Source organism: Mytilus trossulus, chromosome 7 (assembly GCF_036588685.1).
Source record: "Mytilus trossulus isolate FHL-02 chromosome 7, PNRI_Mtr1.1.1.hap1, whole genome shotgun sequence".
Taxonomy (NCBI): domain Eukaryota; kingdom Metazoa; phylum Mollusca; class Bivalvia; order Mytilida; family Mytilidae; genus Mytilus; species Mytilus trossulus.
This window is the reverse complement of record NC_086379.1, coordinates 84,710,829-84,733,152: the sequence shown is the minus strand read 5'-3', so window position 1 is coordinate 84,733,152 and position 22,324 is coordinate 84,710,829. Positions and strand designations below refer to the sequence as shown.

The window sequence follows — 22,324 nt, the reverse complement described above, 5'->3', positions numbered from 1 at the left end:
GTTGAACATTTAATTTCGTGGTAAGACTCTAGCCACAAAAGCCACGAAAATTGTTACCCAAAGAATAATAATGCATCCACAGTAATATTTATAATCATAAAAGGAAGCCTGGGATTGTTTTAGGGGGTTATATATATAGTCCCTAAGGTTTAGGAATAAGGGTTCCAAAGGTGACCAAAACAAGCATTAATCTAGTGTCCGTACAAAAAGTTGTGTATAAGTATTTCAATTGTTCTGAAATTGTACCATAATATTGAATACCATAAGTAGAAGGTTGAGGTCTATTTTGTGGGTTATGGGTCAAACAGTCTAGGAATTAAGGGCCAAAAACAAACATTTTTGTAGATTCCAGACAATAAATTTGAGTTATTTCTTTGTCCAGAATGGTTGTTGAATTACCTAAAACCAATGCTTTATGAAATCTTCTTTAAAAATTGGAGTTTAGATTTCTCTGTCCATAATAGTAGTTGAATCAACTTAAAGTAATGCTATACATGTATATACACTATACAATGCAAAATTCACTTTACTACCAACTGATAAATTTAAGCAGTCTTTAATAGCCATTCAGTGATTACAAGCACTTTGATTATCATTCTAGGGTTATGCCCTTTCACAAATGGAAAAATTTCTCAAGTTTGTCTCAACTAAATTTAGTGAAACGTGTATATAATGCTTATTACCTCTAAACTCAGTTTAAGTTCAATTTTTGGCAACTTCACTTTATGTACCTTTTTAACGTTATATGCTAGCGGGGGCATCATCACCATGACTGTATGACATTTATATTTTAATACTTAATGTTTTATTAAAATGAGTAGTTGAATAATTATTGTTGCAAACTCCTTTAGAAATTTGATTTAAGATCATTTTTATACCACCACAAAAATTGAAAACTTTTTGGTTGTACATTTGTATCACGTTGGCGTCATCGTCTTCATCCAAAGACATTTGGTTTTAGCACTCTAACTTAAGTAAAAGTCAATAGAAATATATGAAATTTAGACACAAGGTTTATGACCATGAAAGGAAGGCTGGGATTGATTTTGGGTATTTTGGTCTCAACAGTTTAGGAAAAAGGGCCCAAATTTAGCATTGTTCTTGGTTTTTGCTCTATAAATCAAGTATTAGTAAACAGAAATCTATGATATTTTAACATAAGGTCTATGGCCACACAAGGAGGGTTGGAATAGATTTTGGTAGTTTTAGTCCCAACAGGGTAGGATTTAGGAACCAAAAACAGGTCCCAAATAAGCATTTTCTTGGTTTTTTTAACAATACATTTAGCATAAGTTAATAGAAATCTATAAAGGTTTATGACCACAAAAGGAAGGTTTGAATTATTTTTGGGAGTTTTGGTCCCAAGGAATAAAGGGCCAAAATTAAACTTTGTTTGCTTTCATCAAAAAAATGAATTATTGTGCTTCTTTGATATGCCAAATCTAACCGTGTTAAGATTCTTAATTTTTGGTCCTGTTTTTAAATTGATCTACATTAAGGTCCAAAGGGTCCAAATTTAAAATCAGCTTGATTTTAACAAAAAAATAATTTTTGGGGTTCTTTGATATGGTGAGTCTTAACATGTACTTAGATTTTTGATTATGGGCCCAGTTTTCAAGTTGGTCCGATCAAAAATTGAATTCTTCGGGTTCTATGATATTCTGAATTTAACCATGTATTTACATTTTGGATATTGGACCAAAATAGGTAAATGTCCAATTTAAAATTTTTAAGTTGAAGTTCTTTATAGACCACATTCAATCTGTGTCAGAAACCTATGTTGTGTCAACTATTTAACCACAATCCAAATTCAGAGCTGTATCTAGCTTGAATGTTGTGTCCATACTAGCCCCAACCGTTCAGGTTTCCACCTCTGCAGTCGTATAAAGCAGCACCCTGCGGAGTATCTGTTCCATTCATTTGTTTTTTCTTAATTTGTGTGAATTAACATTGTTACAGTAAATGCCAATTACTACACTTGCATACCACAACAAATACTGTATTGGTACATGTATCACTTATATTTGTATCCATATAACAAAACAAAAAATGAAAAGGAATACTTTTGCAATACCTTTTGAGTACTAAATAGCTTTTTAGGTATTTAGACATATTTTAAGACTTATTAAGTAGATGTTGATGATATCTGCTTGACATCCTTCAAATTCGATCAGATTACTTTTGGAGCAGTTATGAGTCTTTGAAGCATGCTCACATAGGTTCTTTTGGTGAAATCATTTTTATTTTGGTCAAAATTTGTCTTTGCTTCGACCAGCTTTGGAGGAGATATAAAGAATTGATATAAATCAGCACAGAGGTTTACTTCCGATCTTATTTAGCCCCAATAATCATGTCAGACTTAAGCCATTGTCATTACTTAAAACCAATAAATGTATTCTAATCTGAGGAAGAAATTCGACATTTTAATTTTTTTTTTTACTAATGATACTGACGATCCACCACAAAGTAATGTAAATAGAACCATACCAATAGTAAGCAAATACATATAAAAAAAAGATGAGGTATGATTGCCAATGAGACAATTCTCCACAAGAGACCAAATCGACACAGAAATTAACAATTCCTAGCTACAAAATGTATCCAAAACCAAAGATGTAGAACATGTTCTATCATAATCATTTGGTAACTAATGTAATTACTGTCTCCCCATGTCTGTATTGAACATAAAAAAATATCAAATAAATAACACTCCTAATGCTCAGATCGGTTGTCACCGTGCAACACAGTTATTAACACCATATAGGAAAAACATAGAACTTTATTGTCATAAGACACTGTCCAACATCCAAACACACTATCCACACTCATCTGTGTCCACACTTGTTTTAGTAATAAAATATTTTTTCACGAGTCAAAATGTGTCAAATTTATGCCATTCAAAATTATCAATTCTGCTTCAAGTTTTGTCCGCTTTGGTAAAACTTTGTTCATGATAATGTCTTGCATTGCACCTTTAGTGGTACCCTTAAGACTTTTATACGATTCACACTGTCGTTAGAACCGGAGACTTTCGGACAACAAAGATATTAATAATAAAACATGAATACAAAAGAGGACACTTAATCCTAGACTTCTAAGACTTAGAAAGGTTCTTTTTCTAGTCAACTCCTACGTCACTTTGTCAGTTTAATTTGTTGATAAAACAAACTCTTGTTGGGATCCTGGGTGCTTCACCATTTGCGCTTATAATTTGATAATCTGAAAACACATGGTTGACGTATTCTATATTACCAATAAGAAACTCAAAGATCAAATTTTTAAAAACCTTATGAAGGTGTCTGATAAATAGTTTCATTTTTTTTCTATAACCCATGATGACTGTTTTAAGCTTGACCTGTGTACACACAAATGTCTGACCTTAAGCCATGATGTAAATCCTGTATGTCTCCCTTAAGCCATGATGTAAATCCTGTATGTCTCCCTTAAGCCATGATGTAAATCCTGTATGTCTCCCTGTGATAAAAGTCACAGAAAGCGCTGGGGGGGGGGGGGGGGGAGGGGGCGAGACATAGTAATTGCTTTTACGGTGACAGTTATTTTAATAGGAACTACTTGCGAATAATTATTGATATGATGTATAAAGTCGCATTGCTATTTGTATGTATTAGTTTGACAACTATTTTGAGGCCCTGTCCATATGACATGGTCCAGTGACTTTGAAGCAGTTAGCCATTTTTGACCCGGTCTACTAGATCATTGTCCAGCGACCGAATTGATAAGCTATGTTGATGTCCATCATGTTACCCGTTTCCGATTTTTTTGCCGAAAGACGAGACGTTTCTCTGTGTCAATTGTCTTTTTTAATTTGTCATTTCGTTGTTATCTAAATAATATAGGTTATTATAAATTCGGAACTATATATATGTTTGTGTTATTTCAAGAAAGCGTGCCACATTTAAGTTTCCAAGGTTGTCAAAGAAATCAATTTGAATGATACGAAAAATTTTCCTGTTATAAATGGGAATACGTAAACCACTGCTAAATAAATGAAAAAGTCTTGTAATTAATGGTTTCACGCACAAATTCTACATGGAGTGACCCCATAAATTTAATTAAACTATATTCGGTAGCCATGTGTATTTCTTGTGGCCAAACAAAAAATAAAGGTTTCGTTGAATGGTTTTATTGGAAGAACCCGTAAGGTGCAGATTTACATGAATGGAATAATCAGTTACCCTGAAGTGTTTTAATTGTTAGCTATTGATCACCTAGGTTTTATCAATTTATTTTCCATGCTCGAATAAAAAAAAAACCAATTTCCTAAACATTGGATTATAGTGTGGAAACTGTCATTTTGAATTGTTTCGCATTTTGTCTTGACGGGGTCCTTTACACATGTTACAGCCGGTTAGCTTATGGTATGGGGTTTGCTTATGTTAAAAGGCCATACGATGACCTATAATTGTGTATTGTGTATTGTTGTCTCATTGGCTATTATACATGTACCTGGGCAAACTGAGTAAGAATACTGACAGCAAAAACTGAAATTTGTAACATTTCTGTGTGTAATTTCATTTATCAAATCTAGGATATTTCAAGTGAAAATGATATCATTGACTTTTCCACATGTCATTTCACCTTGCCCCAATGGTGATATATACAACTCTGTGACTTTTCCACATGTTATTTCATCTTGCCTCAATGGTGATATATACAACTCTGTGACTTTTCCATATCTCATTTCATCTTGGCTCAATGGTGATATATACAACTCTGTGACTTTTCCACATGTCATTTCATCTTGCCTCAATAGTGATATATACAACTATATATGTGACAGGCTTTTCCCAGTTATCAATTCATGGGTTCGACCTCTGAAACTTTATTCCGTGTTCCAATTCATGCAGTCAAATTGTAAGTAACCGTATCATTTAACTTCCACTATACTGTCTCTGCATGGTGTTGTCGTCTCGATGGCAATGGTTGAGGTGTTCGATCGTCTCTCAGATCTTGGAAAAATTATATTGTGATATCGGATCCATGCTCAGATTAAACCAAAAACTTGAACACTGGTTATTGTTGTTTTTCTGCTCAACACATGACATTTAGGACTATACATTTTGTACAGGCACGTTAAAATAAAGCTCAGCTTGTTGGTGTAGTACATAACAGGCCGGTTCATATTCGTATTTCACATTACTGAGCACGTTCTGGTCCCGAATATATGCCACCTATTGTCATCTTAAATATCAACGAGACAGCAACCGAACGACACAAATATGGAAAGGACATAAAGGTACAATGGACCTGTATATAATTACATTTAACCGGATCATAATAATTTAAATCGGATGTAGAAATCAGCGATCAATCAAGAAATAACCCTTTACGGTGCGTGAAACCGTTACAATCACCATGGTAATTGCATAATTATAGTTGCAGTTACAGTTAAGATATATGAAATCGTATGATCTTGTATGTAGTTAATGCATTTCCCGAAGAAATATTCTTTAAACCATAATTGACTAACAATATATATGTCTGTGTATTACAGAACATCATATTCTGAATACATTGCAATTCCTCAGTTATTTGCATTTCAGACGACTAAAGATCGAAATGAATTGCATACAATTTCCTGTAAATTTAAATGTGAATTTAATTAGTATAATTCAATTCAGTCATTATTCAGTTTGTCTCTAATGCACTTAGATACTGATAGGTCTTTCCATTCTCACGGTGATGTTTTTTCCTGAATGGTTGAAATGGTTGTACATTATACAATGCTTTTTACCTCTTGGCTTTAAGACCTTCGTGTGAGGCTAAGTACTTTTAATATACCATCCCCTTTAGACAATGATATTACAGCAAAACAAAGCTACAAACTGTCGGCAAATTTTATCGGAATAACTCCACTCACCAAATTGACCAAAAGAAATAAACTGGACTGGAATTTCCCATCGATCCGATTATTGAAATTTTAAAAGTGTTCCTCACTCAGTCTTTTTCCTGCGGTTTAAAATCTAACAAATCTTTTCAATTTGTTTTGCTTTTTCAACAGTTTTAATTTCTGCACAGTTGCCATTTCTTGATTCGGACCCTACAAATGTTTCTTGTTACCTCCTTGTTACCTATTCTGTACTTTCCACCTTTATCAGATGAACCACTTCAGTTGGAATATCCTCTTGAAGTGTAGAATCCCTTATATTCACTATTGGATTAAAAACATCTTCTTTATACACTTATTAATATATACACCGCCACCACACTTATTTAAAAGTATTCAACCTGTATATACAGTCATTGTTCACATTGGCACTAATATTGATTTTGTCATTAGCAAATTAAAACATAACTAAATTTCATTATCTTTTGAGGCGAGATGTATAGAGACACAGACACGTTAACTTTTATTTCTATAGAAGTCGCTCTTCACTATACTACTACCTGTCGATACATTTATTTTTGGCATTGCACAAGTCATGTCTTCTTTGACTATTAATGACGTTAAAATACTAAATCACTGTGATGTGTTTTAGTCGATTTTAGTCTCTGATGCATGATTTTTTACTATTAATTGGTTTCGGCTTTTAACTAGCTGTCAGTAACTGCGAGTACTCTCAAATCGTATTTTCTTGTTAATTCGACCTGTTGATACTGTTTATAATGCTTTTTTGTTATTTTTTATTTATATGGATCTTGTCTGTACACCAGCTTTGATTATTTGTAATATCTTCAATTTTTCACTTAGTCTTACAACATTTGTATAAACTTCAAGATTATAAAAAACCGTTTTTTTCTAAAGTGAACATTGATTGGTTGAATATTTTTCAGTGTGTTTGAATTTGTTTGTTGGCTTTTTGGTCATGAATGTTTGTCTCTAATATTTAATTAACTGTGCATTTGTATTCAGATATCGCAGATCAAATTTATTCGTTCATTGTGTAATCATACGTTTTTTGATTGAGTTAAGTCTGCCAATTGATATTTTATCGTATGTTTTTCTATGTTGTGATGTTATGCTATTGTTTCAGAAAAAGGGAGAAGGTTTGGATCCATTAAAACGTTTAATCCCGCAGCAAATGTTTGCACCTGTCCTAAGTCAGTAATCTGATGTACAGTAGTTGTCGTTTGTTTATGTAATATATACGTGTTTCTCGTTTCTCGTTTTGTTTATATAGATTAGACCGTTGGTGTTCCCGTTTGAATGGTTTTACACTAGTAATTTTGGGGCCCTTTATAGCTTGTTGTTCGGTGTGAGCCAAGGCTCCGTGTTAAAGGCCGTACTTTAACCTATAATGGTTTACTTTTTAAATTGTTATTTGGATGGAGAGTTGTCTCATTGGCACTCACACCACATCTTCCTATATCTATATTTTAGAAATCTAAAACTTCGATAGATTCATCCATTGTTATTTTGTCCTTTATCTCACTTGAGTCTCTCTCCTCATCGATAGAATATATATACATCACATCTATCCACAATGCACATTGACTGTGAAACTTGCTCAGCTCAGCAAATGTCTAATTCACATTCCTTATACTTAAACATACTCATCAAATGCAAACTGTAAGTCCTAACCCTTACACTTACACATAGTATATACCCATAACCAGAGAGCCTCATTACAGAATAGTTTATTCTTAAACTTAAGGCAGAGGCATTATAGTATAATATTATGTCTCTGCTTTAAAGGTAATAAACCATTACATTGTTATTTCTACCCGGCATTGTGTTGACAGTTAGTTTATTGACATCCGGTTCACGTTACAGAGGGTAAGTGCCCGGCGATATAACCAAGGACGTATATATGTTAATGATACGTCCTTGATATAATTTTGACCAAGGATTTGTATAGTAAGACTTACTATACAAATCCTTGTTTTGACTGAGTCGCACAATTAAACCCGTGACTAAAGATTTTTATGACACAATGCCTACAGTAACCTAACAAAAGAAACCACATCCAGAAATCAACGCCACTTTGCTTATTTGAATATTATACTAAAGAAATCGGATACGAAAATATATTGAAAAGATAGGTAATTTTGAATAAATGTCTGTTTTAACTTTAATTTAAGTGATAGGCAGGTTGCTGGGGCAGAAAATAAATATACACATCAATATACACCATTTAAACGAAACACAATGACTGTAAGTGTTGTTGCAAAAATTAAGGTTCCTGAGCTATTTAAAAAATCGAAACAAGAGGCTTTTAGCATTGCAGTATAAAAAACAGGCTAAAATGGCTAAAACATGAAATTTGCAAACTTCGTGTTGAAAACTGGCTAACAAGGTCATTAGAAAAACAAGATTGCCGGGTGAAACCTTGTATGCATGTGTAGTCGATGAACTCTAGGTTCCCACATAAACTTAAAATGCAACTATTTCAAGAAGAATAAACTCACAGAAACACGAAAAATTCACTAAGTTGATGTTTATTGTTTTGATTTTGACCGATGGACAACTTTATGGAAATAGCAGAGTGGTTATGAACAGGGACTCTGTGACGGGCAACTTAAAATATATCCGTGTTTTAAAGATTTGTATTATATCAAGCTAGTCTATTATTCTCACATGGTACAAATATTATTTACATATTATGAATATTAATTAGCAAAAGCACTACTAATTTCTGGTTATGTAATGAAATAGGAAAGTGTTATTTTGATTTATAAGACCCCTTCGGTCACTTCCAGCATTTTCCAAATAAAAAGTAAAATCACAAAAATTTGACTGAACGGAAACAGAGATCTCTGACGGAAAGTCCCTAATCAAATGACTACATTAAAGGATAAAACACATCAAACGGCTGGACAACAAATGTCATATTCCTGACTTGGTACAATTATTTTCAAAAAGGATGAAAGTCAAATATGTGGAATTTACAAATGTATGGTGTTTCCAGTTTGTGAAAACGGAATCCCCCAAGAAGGACATTTCAAACCAAAAAAAAGTAATGTTTTTTGTTATTGCTGTAACTTATACAATTTTTTCCCTCAAAAATAAAATTGGTTTATTGTGTCCTTAACCCCGAAAAAACAACTTTTTAAGGAAAAAATGGAACATCTTTTAACTGTACATATATAGTTGATAAATATTTGTGTACATTCCTATGACTGTACATACTCTTGACTATCTTTATATTCATGTGTTTACATTTATTACATATTTGCAAGGAACAACTGCTGTCAAACTGACATTGACAGCTCAGAATATATAACATAAATTCAATTTTTTTTTATTGTGTAATTAATACATTATATGCTGATGTTGGAGAGGGTGGGGTGCGATGGAAGGGGGAAAAGGAGGGGTTTTGGTTCCCATACTTGCTTTGTTTTTGGGATATTTTTATTATTATTTAGAGATTAACTGAAGCATGCCTAAGTAGACCCTCTTCATATGGCAGTCAACAGGTTGCCCCTATGAACATGTCTTTGTTCCTCCACTGTACTGTCAATATATTATTTAAGTAACATATTCATGATATTAGGTAGCATTACATACATGTAACAAGTGTTGTATGCCGTTAATCATTAATTCAAGATAGGATTCGATCTTGCTTCATTATAATTTGTATAACACACAACCTCTTCTCCAAAATCAATAGTGTGAGGCTTGTTGCATGAAATCATGCCCAAATTTTCTGTTATGATTTTAAGAGGTATTTTAGGTCTCAGATTGCAAAAATGTTTTAATTTCATTTTCAGATAAAAGTTATACAAGTACATCAACAAATATACAAAGTACCACAGGAGAAGAAGCCACTGAAAGTCACACAAATGAACTGACTAGTGCCACTGAAAGCTCATCAAAAGAAATATATGATACCACTGTTGCTGATAGCATTACAAGTGAGTCTATAGTGACATATGGCACTAGCACAAGTGAAACCACAAGTAGTCCCGATGATGCCACCAGCAGTTATACTTCAGATACGTACAGCATTAGCACAAGTGAAGACCAAGCCATAAGTAGTCCTAATGAAGCCACCAGCAGTTATACTACAGATACGTACAACATTAGCACAAGTGAAACCACAAGTAGTCCTGATGAAGCCACCAGCAGTTATACTACAGATACGTACAGCATAAGCACAAGTGAAGACCAAACCATAAGTAGTCCTAATGAAGCCACCAGCAGTTATACTACAGATACGTATAACATTAGCACAAGTGAAGCCACAAGAAGTTCTGATGAAGCCACCAGCAGTTATACTACAGATACGTTCAGCATAAGCACAAATGAAGCCACAAGTAGTTCTGATGAAGCCACCAGCAGTTATACTACAGATACGTACAGCATAAGCACAAATGAAGCCACAAGTAGTTCTGATGAAGCCACCAGCAGTTATACTACAGATACGTACAGCATTAGCACAAGTGAAGCCACAAGTAGTCCTGATGATGCCATCAGCAGTTATACTACAGATACGTACAGCATTAGCACAAGTGAAGCCACAAGTAGTTCTGATGATGCCATCAGCAGTTATACTACAGATAAGAACAGCATTAGCACAAGTGAAACCACAAGTAGTCCTGATGAGGCCACCAGCAGTTATACTACAGATACAAACAGCATTAGCACAATTAAAACCACAAGTAGTCCTGATGAAGCCACCAGCAGTTATACTTCAGATACGTACAGTATTAGCACAAGTGAAGCCACAAGTAGTTCTGATGATGCCACCAGCAGTTATACTACAGATACGTACAGCATTAGCACAAGTGAAGCCACAAGTAGTCCTGATGATGCCACCAGCAGTTATACTACAGATACGTACAGCATTAGCACAAGTGAAACCACAAGTAGTCCTGATGATGCCACCAGCAGTTATACTACAGATACACATAGTACTGTTACCAGTGCAGATCTTGCCATTGACTGCCCTACAACAAATGGCATCAACAGTTTTACTACAGATGCGTATCCCTCAACAACAGATGGTGTCAACACAACACACAATGGTAAATTATTCAATGTTTCACCTTCCTTATATGTGTATTTACATATGTTCTCCTGTCCTATTTACATATCTTTCCTATTTGCATATAATCATTTACCCTGTTTACATATAATCACCGAAAAAGTGTACAAAATAACACCAATAACAAAAAAAGGAAACATTAAATGTACTCTATAAATTTTCAGATAGCTGATATGCTTCATCAGTATGATTATTATGTAAAATGAATCATTTCAATCTTCTTTTTTTCTGATTATAAAATGATAACAATCTTGAAATAAATACAATTAAACAGTTAAAACAAATATCATAGAGGCGCTTGATATAATTAAAATATATATATATATCTAAAATGCAATTTTTATCTGTAATCAGGTTGTGTGTATCAGGGAAAAAAGGTAGTGAAGGTATAAAAGAGGGACGAAAGATACCAGAGGAACACTCAAACTTATAAATTGAATATAAACTAACAACACCATGGCTAATTAAAAACAAGATAAAAAAAGATAAAAATATAAGTTTATATATTTTTGGAGTAAATTGAACAAAAGTTGAGGTGTTGACTTTGTATGTCACTTTGTATACATAATGTCAACAAAATAACAATTATTTTTAATTATTTTGTGCAGGTACAGTTGAAGGATATTGGCTAGAATGGAGTGACTGGGGACCTTGTATGAACACTCCAGGATCAGTGGACTCTTGTGAGGGATATCGTTCTAGACAAAGACAGCTTTACAGGACAGGACACTGGATTAAGACAGATGAACAATGTCACACATGTTATTTTACAACTGGTAAGTTTTACAGTAGAGGACACAGGATTAAGACAGATGAACAATGTCAGACATGTTATTTTACAACTGGTAAGTTTTACAGTAGAGGACACTGGATTAAGACAGATGAACAATGTCAGACATGTTATTTTACAACTGGTAAGTTTTACAGGACAGGACACTGGATTAAGACAGATGAACAATGTCAGACATGTTATTTTACAACTGGTAAGTTTTACAGGACAGGACACTGGATTAAGACAGATGAACAATGTCAGACATGTTATTTTACAACTGGTAAGTTTTACAGTAGAGGACACAGGATTAAGACAGATGAACAATGTCAGACATGTTATTTTACAACAGGTAAGTTTTACAGGACAGGACACTGGATTAAGACAGATGAACAATGTCAGACATGTTATTTTACAACTGGTAAGTTTTACAGGACAGGACACTGGATTAAGACAGATGAACAATGTCAGACATGTTATTTTACAACTGGTAAGTTTTACAGGACAGGACACTGGATTAAGACAGATGAACAATGTCAGACATGTTATTTTACAACTGGTAAGTTTTACAGTAGAGGACACTGGAATAAGACAGATGAACAATGTCAGACATGTTATTTCACAACAGGTAAGTTTTACAGGACAGGACACTGGATTAAGACAGATGAACAATGTCAGACATGTTATTTTACAACTGGTAAGTTTTACAGAAGAGGACACATGAATAAGACAGATGAACAATGTCAGACATGTTATTTTACAACAGGTAAGTTTTACAGGACAGGACACTGGATTAAGACAGATGAACAATGTCAGACATGTTATTTTACAACTGGTAAGTTTTACAGTACATGACACTGGATTAAGACAGATGAACAATGTCAGTCATGTTATTTTACAACAGGTAAGTTTTACAGGACAGGACACTGGATTAAGACAGATGAACAATGTCAGACATGTTATTTTACAACTGGTAAGACAGGACGTATTATGGTATACTGTTGTCCGTCCAACCGTCTGTCTGTAAACAGATCTTCATTTATTTATTTCTGTCTAAGACGGGACGTATTATGGTATACTGTTGTCCGTCCAACCGTCTGTCTGTAAACAGATCTTCATTTATTTATGTCTGTCTAAGATGGGACGTATTATGGTATACTGTTGTCCGTCCAACTGTCTGTCTGTAAACAGATCTTCATTTATTTATGTCTGTCTAAGAGGGGACGTATTATGGTATACTGTTGTCCGTCCAACTGTCTGTCTGTAAACAGATCTTCATTTATTTATGTCCGTCTAAGACGGGACGTATATTGGTATACTGTTGTCCATCCAACCGTCTGTCTGTAAACAGATCTTCATTTATTTATGTCTGTCTGTAAATACTGTTGTCCATCCAACCGTCTGTCTGTAAACAGATCTTCATTTATTTATGTCTGTCTAAGACGGGACGTATTATGGTATACTGTTGTCCGTCCAACTGTCTGTCTGTAAACAGATCTTCATTTATTTATGTCTGTCTAAGACGGGACGTATTATGGTATACTGTTGTCCGTCCAACCGTCTGTCTGTAAACAGATCTTCATTTATTTATGTCTGTCTAAGACGGGACGTATAATGGTATACTGTTGTCCGTCCAACTGTCTGTCTGTAAACAGATCTTCATTTATTTATGTCTGTCTAAGACGGGACGTATATTGGTATACTGTTGTCCGTCCAACCGTCTGTCTGTAAACAGATCTTCGTTTATTTATGTCTGTCTAAGACGGGACATATATTGGTATACTGTTGTCCGTCCAACCGTCTGTCTGTAAACAGATCTTCATTTATTTATGTCTGTCTAAGACGGGACGTATTATGGTATACTGTTGTGCGTCCAACCGTCTGTCTGTAAACAGATCTTCATTTATTTATGTCTGTCTAAGACGGGACGTATTATGGTATACTGTTGTCCGTCCAACCGTCTGTCTGTAAACAGATCTTCATTTATTTATGTATGTCTAAGACGGGACGTATTATGGTATACTGTTGTCTGTCCAACCGTCTGTCTGTAAACAGATCTTCATTTATTTATGTCTGTCTAAGACGGGACATATTATGGTATACTGTTGTCCGTCCAACCGTCTGTCTGTAAACAGATCTTCATTTATTTATGTCTGTCTAAGACGGGATTTATTATGGTATACTGTTGTCCGTCCAACTGTCTGTCTGTAAACAGATCTTCATTTATTTATGTCTGTCTAAGACGGGATGTATATTGGTATACTGTTGTCCGTCCAACCGTCTGTCTGTAAACAGATCTTCATTTATTTATGTCTGTCTAAGACGGGACGTATATTGGTATACTGTTGTCCGTCCAACCGTCTGTCTGTAAACAGATCTTCATTTATTTATGTCTGTCTAAGACGGGACGTATATTGGTATACTGTTGTCCGTCCAACTGTCTGTCTGTAAACAGATCTTCATTTATTTATGTCTGTCTAAGACGGGACGTATATTGGTATACTGTTGTCCGTCCAACCGTCTGTCTGTAAACAGTTCTTCATTTATTTATGTCTGTCTAAGACGGGACGTATATTGGTATACTGTTGCCCGTCCAACCGTCTGTCTGTAAACAGATCTTCATTTATTTATGTCTGTCTAAGACGGGACGTATTATGGTATACTGTTGTGCGTCCAACCGTCTGTCTGTAAACAGATCTTCATTTATTTATGTCTGTCTAAGACGTGACGTATTATGGTATACTGTTGTCCGTCCAACCGTCTGTCTGTAAACAGATCTTCATTTATTTATGTCTGTCTAAGAAGGGACTTATTATGGTATACTGTTGTCCATGTTGTCCGTCCAACCGTCTGTCTGTAAACAGATCTTCATTTATTTATGTCTGTCTAAGACGGGACGTATTATGGTATACTGTTGTCCGTCCAACCGTCTGTCTGTAAACAGATCTTCATTTATTTATGTCTGTCTAAGACGGGACGTATATTGGTATACTGTTGTCCGTCCAACCGTCTGTCTGTAAACAGATCTTCATTTATTTATGTCTGTCTAAGACGGGACATATTATGGTATACTGTTGTCTGTCCAACCGTCTGTCTGTAAACAGATCTTCATTTATTTATGTCTGTCTAAGACGGGACGTTGTATGGTATACTGTTGTCCGTCCAACCGTCTGTCTGTAAACAGATCTTCATTTATTTATGTCTGTCTAAGACGGGACATATATTGGTATAATGTTGTCTGTCCAACCGTCTGTCTGTAAACAGATCTTCATTTCTTTATGTCTGTCTAAGACGGGACGTATTATGGTATACTGTTGTGCGTCCAACCGTCTGTCTGTAAACAGATCTTCATTTATTCATGTCTGTCTAAGACGGGACGTATTATGGTATACTGTTGTCCGTCCAACTGTCTGTCTGTAAACAGATCTTCATTTATTAATGTCTGTCTAAGACGGGACGTATATTGGTATACTGTTGTCTGTCCAACCGTCTGTCTGTAAACAGATCTTCATTTATTTATGTCTGTCTAAGACGGGACGTATTATGGTATACTGTTGTCCGTCCAACCGTCTGTCTGTAAACAGATCTTCATTTATTTATGTCTGTCTAAGATGGGACGTATTATGGTATACTGTTGTCCGTCCAACCGTCTGTCTGTAAACAGATCTTCATTTATTTATGTCTGTCTAAGACGGGACGTATTATGGTATACTGTTGTCCGTCCAACCGTCTGTCTGTAAACAAATCTTCATTTATTTATGTCTGTCTAAGACGGGACGTTTTATGGTATACTGTTGTGCGTCCAACTGTCTGTCTGTAAACAGATCTTCATTTATTCATGTCTGTCTAAGACGGGACGTATTATGGTATACTGTTGTCCGTCCAACTGTCTGTCTGTAAACAGATCTTCATTTATTTATGTCTGTCTAAGACGGGACGTATATTGGTATACTGTTGCCCGTCCAACCGTCTGTCTGTAAACAGATCTTCATTTATTTATGTCTGTCTAAGACGGGACGTATTATGGTATACTGTTGTCCGTCCAACCGTCTGTCTGTAAACAGATCTTCATTTATTTATGTCTGTCTAAGACGGGACGTATTATGGTATACTGTTGTCCGTCCAACCGTCTGTCTGTAAACAGATCTTCATTTATTTATGTCTGTCTAAGACGGGACTTATTATGGTATACTGTTGTCCTTCCAACCGTCTGTCTGTAAACAGATCTTCATTTATTTATGTCTGTCTAAGACGGGACGTATTATGGTATACTGTTGTCCGTCCAACGGTCTGTCTGTAAACAGATCTTCATTTATTTATGTCTGTCTAAGACGGGACGTATATTGGTATACTGTTGTCCGTCCAACCGTCTGTCTGTAAACAGATCTTCATTTATTTATGTCTGTCTAAGACGGGACATATTATGGTATACTGTTGTCTGTCCAACCGTCTGTCTGTAAACAGATCTTCATTTATTTATGTCTGTCTAAGATGGGACGTATTATGGTATACTGTTGTCCGTCCAACCGTCTGTCTGTAAACAGATCTTCGTTTATTTATGTCTGTCTAAGACGTGACATATATTGGTATACTGTTGTCCGTCCAACCGTCTGTCTGTAAACAGATCTTCATTTCTTTATGTCTGTCTAAGACGGGACGTATTATGGTATACTGTTGTGCGTCCAACCGTCTGTCTGTAAACAGATCTTCATTTATTCATGTCTGTCTAAGACGGGACGTATTATGGTATACTGTTGTCCGTCCAACTGTCTGTCTGTAAACAGATCTTCATTTATTAATGTCTGTCTAAGACGGGACGTATATTGGTATACTGTTGTCTGTCCAACCGTCTGTCTGTAAACAGATCTTCATTTATTTATGTCTGTCTAAGACGGGACGTATTATGGTATACTGTTGTCCGTCCAACCGTCTGTCTGTAAACAGATCTTCATTTATTTATGTCTGTCTAAGATGGGACGTATTATGGTATACTGTTGTCCGTCCAACCGTCTGTCTGTAAACAGATCTTCATTTATTTATGTCTGTCTAAGACGGGACGTATTATGGTATACTGTTGTCCGTCCAACCGTCTGTCTGTAAACAAATCTTCATTTATTTATGTCTGTCTAAGACGGGACGTTTTATGGTATACTGTTGTGCGTCCAACTGTCTGTCTGTAAACAGATCTTCATTTATTCATGTCTGTCTAAGACGGGACGTATTATGGTATACTGTTGTCCGTCCAACTGTCTGTCTGTAAACAGATCTTCATTTATTTATGTCTGTCTAAGACGGGACGTATATTGGTATACTGTTGCCCGTCCAACCGTCTGTCTGTAAACAGATCTTCATTTATTTATGTCTGTCTAAGACGGGACGTATTATGGTATACTGTTGTCCGTCCAACCGTCTGTCTGTAAACAGATCTTCATTTATTTATGTCTGTCTAAGACGGGACGTATTATGGTATACTGTTGTCCGTCCAACCGTCTGTCTGTAAACAGATCTTCATTTATTTATGTCTGTCTAAGACGGGACTTATTATGGTATACTGTTGTCCTTCCAACCGTCTGTCTGTAAACAGATCTTCATTTATTTATGTCTGTCTAAGACGGGACGTATTATGGTATACTGTTGTCCGTCCAACGGTCTGTCTGTAAACAGATCTTCATTTATTTATGTCTGTCTAAGACGGGACGTATATTGGTATACTGTTGTCCGTCCAACCGTCTGTCTGTAAACAGATCTTCATTTATTTATGTCTGTCTAAGACGGGACATATTATGGTATACTGTTGTCTGTCCAACCGTCTGTCTGTAAACAGATCTTCATTTATTTATGTCTGTCTAAGATGGGACGTATTATGGTATACTGTTGTCCGTCCAACCGTCTGTCTGTAAACAGATCTTCGTTTATTTATGTCTGTCTAAGACGTGACATATATTGGTATACTGTTGTCCGTCCAACCGTCTGTCTGTAAACAGATCTTCATTTCTTTATGTCTGTCTAAGACGGGACGTATTATGGTATACTGTTGTGCGTCCAACCGTCTGTCTGTAAACAGATCTTCATTTATTCATGTCTGTCTAAGACGGGACGTATTATGGTATACTGTTGTCCGTCCAACTGTCTGTCTGTAAACAGATCTTCATTTATTTATGTCTGTCTAAGACGGGATGTATATTGGTATACTGTTGTCCGTCCAACCGTCTGTCTGTAAACAGATCTTCATTTATTTATGTCTGTCTAAGACGGGACGTATTATGGTATACTGTTGTGCGTCCAACCGTCTGTCTGTAAACAGATCTTCATTTATTTATGTCTGTCTAAGACGGGACGTATATTGGTATACTGTTGTCCGTCCAACCGTCTGTCTGTAAACAGATCTTCATTTATTTATGTCTGTCTAAGACGGGACTTATTATGGTATACTGTTGTCCGTCCAACTGTCTGTCTGTAAATAGATCTTCATTTATTTATGTCTGTCTAAGACGGGACATATTATGGTATACTGTTGTCCGTCCAACTGTCTGTCTGTAAACAGATCTTCATTTATTTATGTCTGTCTAAGACGGGACGTATATTGGTATACTGTAGTCCGTCCAACCGTCTGTCTGTAAACAGATCTTCATTTATTTATGTCTGTCTAAGACGGGACGTATTATGGTATACTGTTGTCCGTCCAACCGTCTGTCTGTAAACAGATCTTCATTTATTTATGTCTGTCTAAGACGGGACGTATTATGGTATACTGTTGTCCGTCCAACCGTCTGTCTGTAAACAGATCTTCATTTATTTATGTCTGTCTAAGACGGGACGTATTATGGTATACTGTTGTCCGTCCAACCGTCTGTCTGTAAACAGATCTTCATTTATTTATGTCTGTCTAAGACGGGACGTTTTATGGTATACTGTTGTGCGTCCAACTGTCTGTCTGTAAACAGATCTTCATTTATTCATGTCTGTCTAAGACGGGACGTTTTATGGTATACTGTTGTCCGTCCAACTGTCTGTCTGTAAACAGATCTTCATTTATTTATGTGTCTGTGACAACTCAGTCTGTGTTCAATTTATTTTTAGTCCTAAATTATCAGCTGTAATTTTGAAACAGTCTTGTACCTGTACTGAAAGGAATAACAGTTTATGGTCAAAATCAGGAAAAATCTGTCTAAATTCCTTCAGAAATTTACAATTAAATTTTGTCACGAAGAATCTTACCAAATTTGATGGAGAAATACACTATTCCATAATGATATATTTGACAATATTTTTCTATGAAATTATCCTCAGAAGATAAATTTTCACGAGGGACATCATTTTATGCTATGGTTCTGAACAAAGTTATTGTTAACAGGCTACAGGTGCATACATTGTTTAACAGGTTTGAGGTCAATAAACAGGTGCTTTTTATTATGAATAACTTATAGCTACAAAAATCTCTTTATGTTATAAGACAAAATAACATTTAAAACATCTGATGTAATGGAAGGATAATTTGTTCTTTTTAAAATTCATTTTGATAATTTGAAGAGAAAACATTTCAGAGACTTCTTGTTGAAAGGTATTTAAAAAGAGTGAGACTGACTTTATTTAATAGACACTCCATGAAATGCTCCTGGTCTAAGGACACAGTTATCGTCCTTTGGTTTTGTTTTCTATGAAAATTGTCCATAGTGTGAACAGTATATAACTGGTGCGATTTTTTAATTTGAATTTATTGTCTATGTTGTAAATTACTTGACATTCTTTTATTATAGACATTTTCATTTAATTGGTAAACGTCGTAACGTAGTTTACCGCGGTAATTACGTAACTGTATATTTGACGTCACTACTTAGCGACGATATTGTTTTCCTACATGTAGTTTAGATAAAGATTTGGTTCTATGAAGACGTTCTTTATTATTTCTTTAGAATATATGTCAAGCCTAAAAGAAATGCACTACCAAATAACCGTGTTCTTGGGCCTCAACAGAAATTAACCTGTAGCATATTACTTAGCTTTATCTAAACCTTAATATCAATTCTCTGTAAAAATAGACCAAATATGACAAATTTTGGCCAGATTATTTTTTTTCGATTACTTTTTTTTAAGTTGAAATGGTCCAAACTAACAGTCTTATTAAAAAACAAATAATAAAAAAAATCTGAATAGTCTGGTTGCCATGGAAACCACGTGACATCATATGTATATATAAGTATAGCAAGCGGAAATGGCTAACATTGTATTTTATGGTGAAAATGGGATAAAGCATACAATTTTTTGTTATTTTCATGGGTATAGGAGAAGATTTCAATCCTTTAAACTGCTAACTGACACATTTTTCGAAAAAAAACCAATTATTTGGTACTTCAGATGGTCCACTTAACACAAAAATCGGCATGATTTTGACCGATTTTTGTCATTTTTTACACCTGATTTTACCGAAAACGCAGAAATCCTCACTTAAAAGACTATAACATATAAAATTGTGGATGTTTTGTCAACAAAATGCTGCAAAAAAAATCTTGGGGAAATGTTGCAGAAAGTTGCCAATAGAGGAATATTAGTCATTGCAATTTACCCTGAAACTCCCCCTTTTTTAGGTTCTATTTGTAAATAAATATTTCATATGAATATTTTCATGATAAAATAGTCCTTTCTTATGGAAACAAATATTTTTAGATGTATTGAGAGTAATTATATCATATTACATATGCCAGCAATTAAGAATTTCATGCTCAAACTAATCTGGATGTAATTTTCAAAAATTGAGTTATTTCCCCTTTTTGAAAATCTTCGATCAAGAGATAGAAAACAAAACTGTATTCCACAGATAGTGACATACTAATAATATATATGTTGTCTGTCCATTTTAAAAACAATTGACGGACATTATTTGTGACATCTAATACACTGCAATAGCAAGAGATATTTGCCCTGTAATTTTCAGATGAATTGGACAACCAGTTGTTGGGTTGCTGCCTCTGAATTGGTAACTTTTAGGATTTTTTTCTGTTTTTGGTTATAATCTTGAATATTATTATAAATAGAGATAATCTGTAAACAGCAATTATGTTCAGCATAGTAAGATCTACAAATTAGTCGGATGACTGAAATGGTCAGTTGACCCCGTAAGGAGTTATTGCCCTTTATAGTCATTTTTTCAATTTTTCGTAAATTTTTGTAACCTTATACAAAAATATTCTCCTCTGAAACTACGATCGAGGCAAAATTAAACCAATCTAAGCCACAATCATTATTAGGGTATCTAGTTTAAACGTGTCTACGGTGACCAAGCCAATCAACAAAGATAGGGCTACAAATAGAACATAGAGGTAAAATGTAGATTTTGGCTTATAACTCTGAAATCAAAGCATTGAGAGAAAATCTGACAATTAAATTGTTCATCAAGTCAATTTCTTTCTGCCCTGAAATTTTCAGATGAATTGGTTAACTGGTTGTTGGGTTGGTGCCCTCCCCCTCCAATTTGTAATGTTGAAAGAAATTTTGCCGTTTGTGGTTATACTTTATAGATAGAGCTAAAACTCTAAAAAGCAATAATGTTCAGCAGAGTAATAAGTCAACATGACCAAAATGGTCAATTGATCCCTTTAGGAGTTATTGTCCTTTATAGTCAATTTGTAACAATTTCAATGAATTTGGTATTTTTTTGTAAATTTTTACAAAATATTTTCCTTTGCAACTAAAGGGTCAAGTTTATTATAGAAAGAGAAAATTGTAAGTAGCAAGAATGTTCAGTAAAGTAAGATCTACAAACACATCAATATCACCAACATACAATTTTGTCATGAATCCATCTGTGTCCTTTGTTTTATTTGTACACAAGGTGAGCGACACAGGCTCTTTATAGTAAGAGCCTCTAGTTCTTATTATTGTTTATAAAATATATTGTTTAAAAACATTTTTACAACTGTATCATGTGTATGGTACATATAAATTGATGTGAAACTAAATGGGTACTGACTCAAACCTCCAATACAAAATGAGTTATAGTTCAAGCAATTTAAAGTTAACAAATTTATTAAAAATAACGTGAATGCATGCAGAACTTATCATGTTTGGCCAAAGACAATAAGTATCTATAAAAAATTAAGGCAATTAGCAATTATCTATATGTATAACAACAACAAAAAACACTTTAAAAAAATACGAAAACCTTTTTTCTTTTAAAAATAATTAATAAGTGTGAACACGAAAGAACACCAGTAGCACTGACACTGATACTTATTAAAGAAGAGAGACGAAAGATACCAAAAAGACAGTCAAACTCGTACATCTAAAACAAACTGACAACGCCATGGTAAAAATGAAAAAGACAAACAATAGTACACATGACACAACATGGAAAACTAAAGAATAAACAACACAAACCCCAATAAAAACTAGGGGTGATCTCAGGTGCTCCGGAAGGGTAAACAGATCCTGCTCCACATGTGGCACCCGTCGTTTTGCTTATGTGAAAACAAATCTGGTAAATACTCTGACGTTACGCGCGATGTTCGTGCCTATAAGCGTAACAGACGTTATCGCTAAAATCGGACGTTTTTCATGGATTTGGATCTAAAGTTAATGTGCTTGTCTAGTTAGGGGAAGAGTTCGGATC

General features: G+C 34.8%; 1 protein-coding gene across 1 annotated transcript in view; it reads left to right on the top strand.

Annotated features, from left to right (window-relative positions):
• LOC134726738 (uncharacterized) overlaps positions 1–22,324 on the top strand; it is a 107,368-nt gene that overhangs the window by 5,759 nt on the left and 79,285 nt on the right. The window contains exons 2-3 of the mRNA XM_063591156.1: positions 9,673–10,929; positions 11,558–11,725. Of these exons, the coding sequence (XP_063447226.1) occupies positions 9,673–10,929; positions 11,558–11,725 (1,425 nt within the window). The remainder of the gene's footprint in view (positions 1–9,672; positions 10,930–11,557; positions 11,726–22,324) is intronic.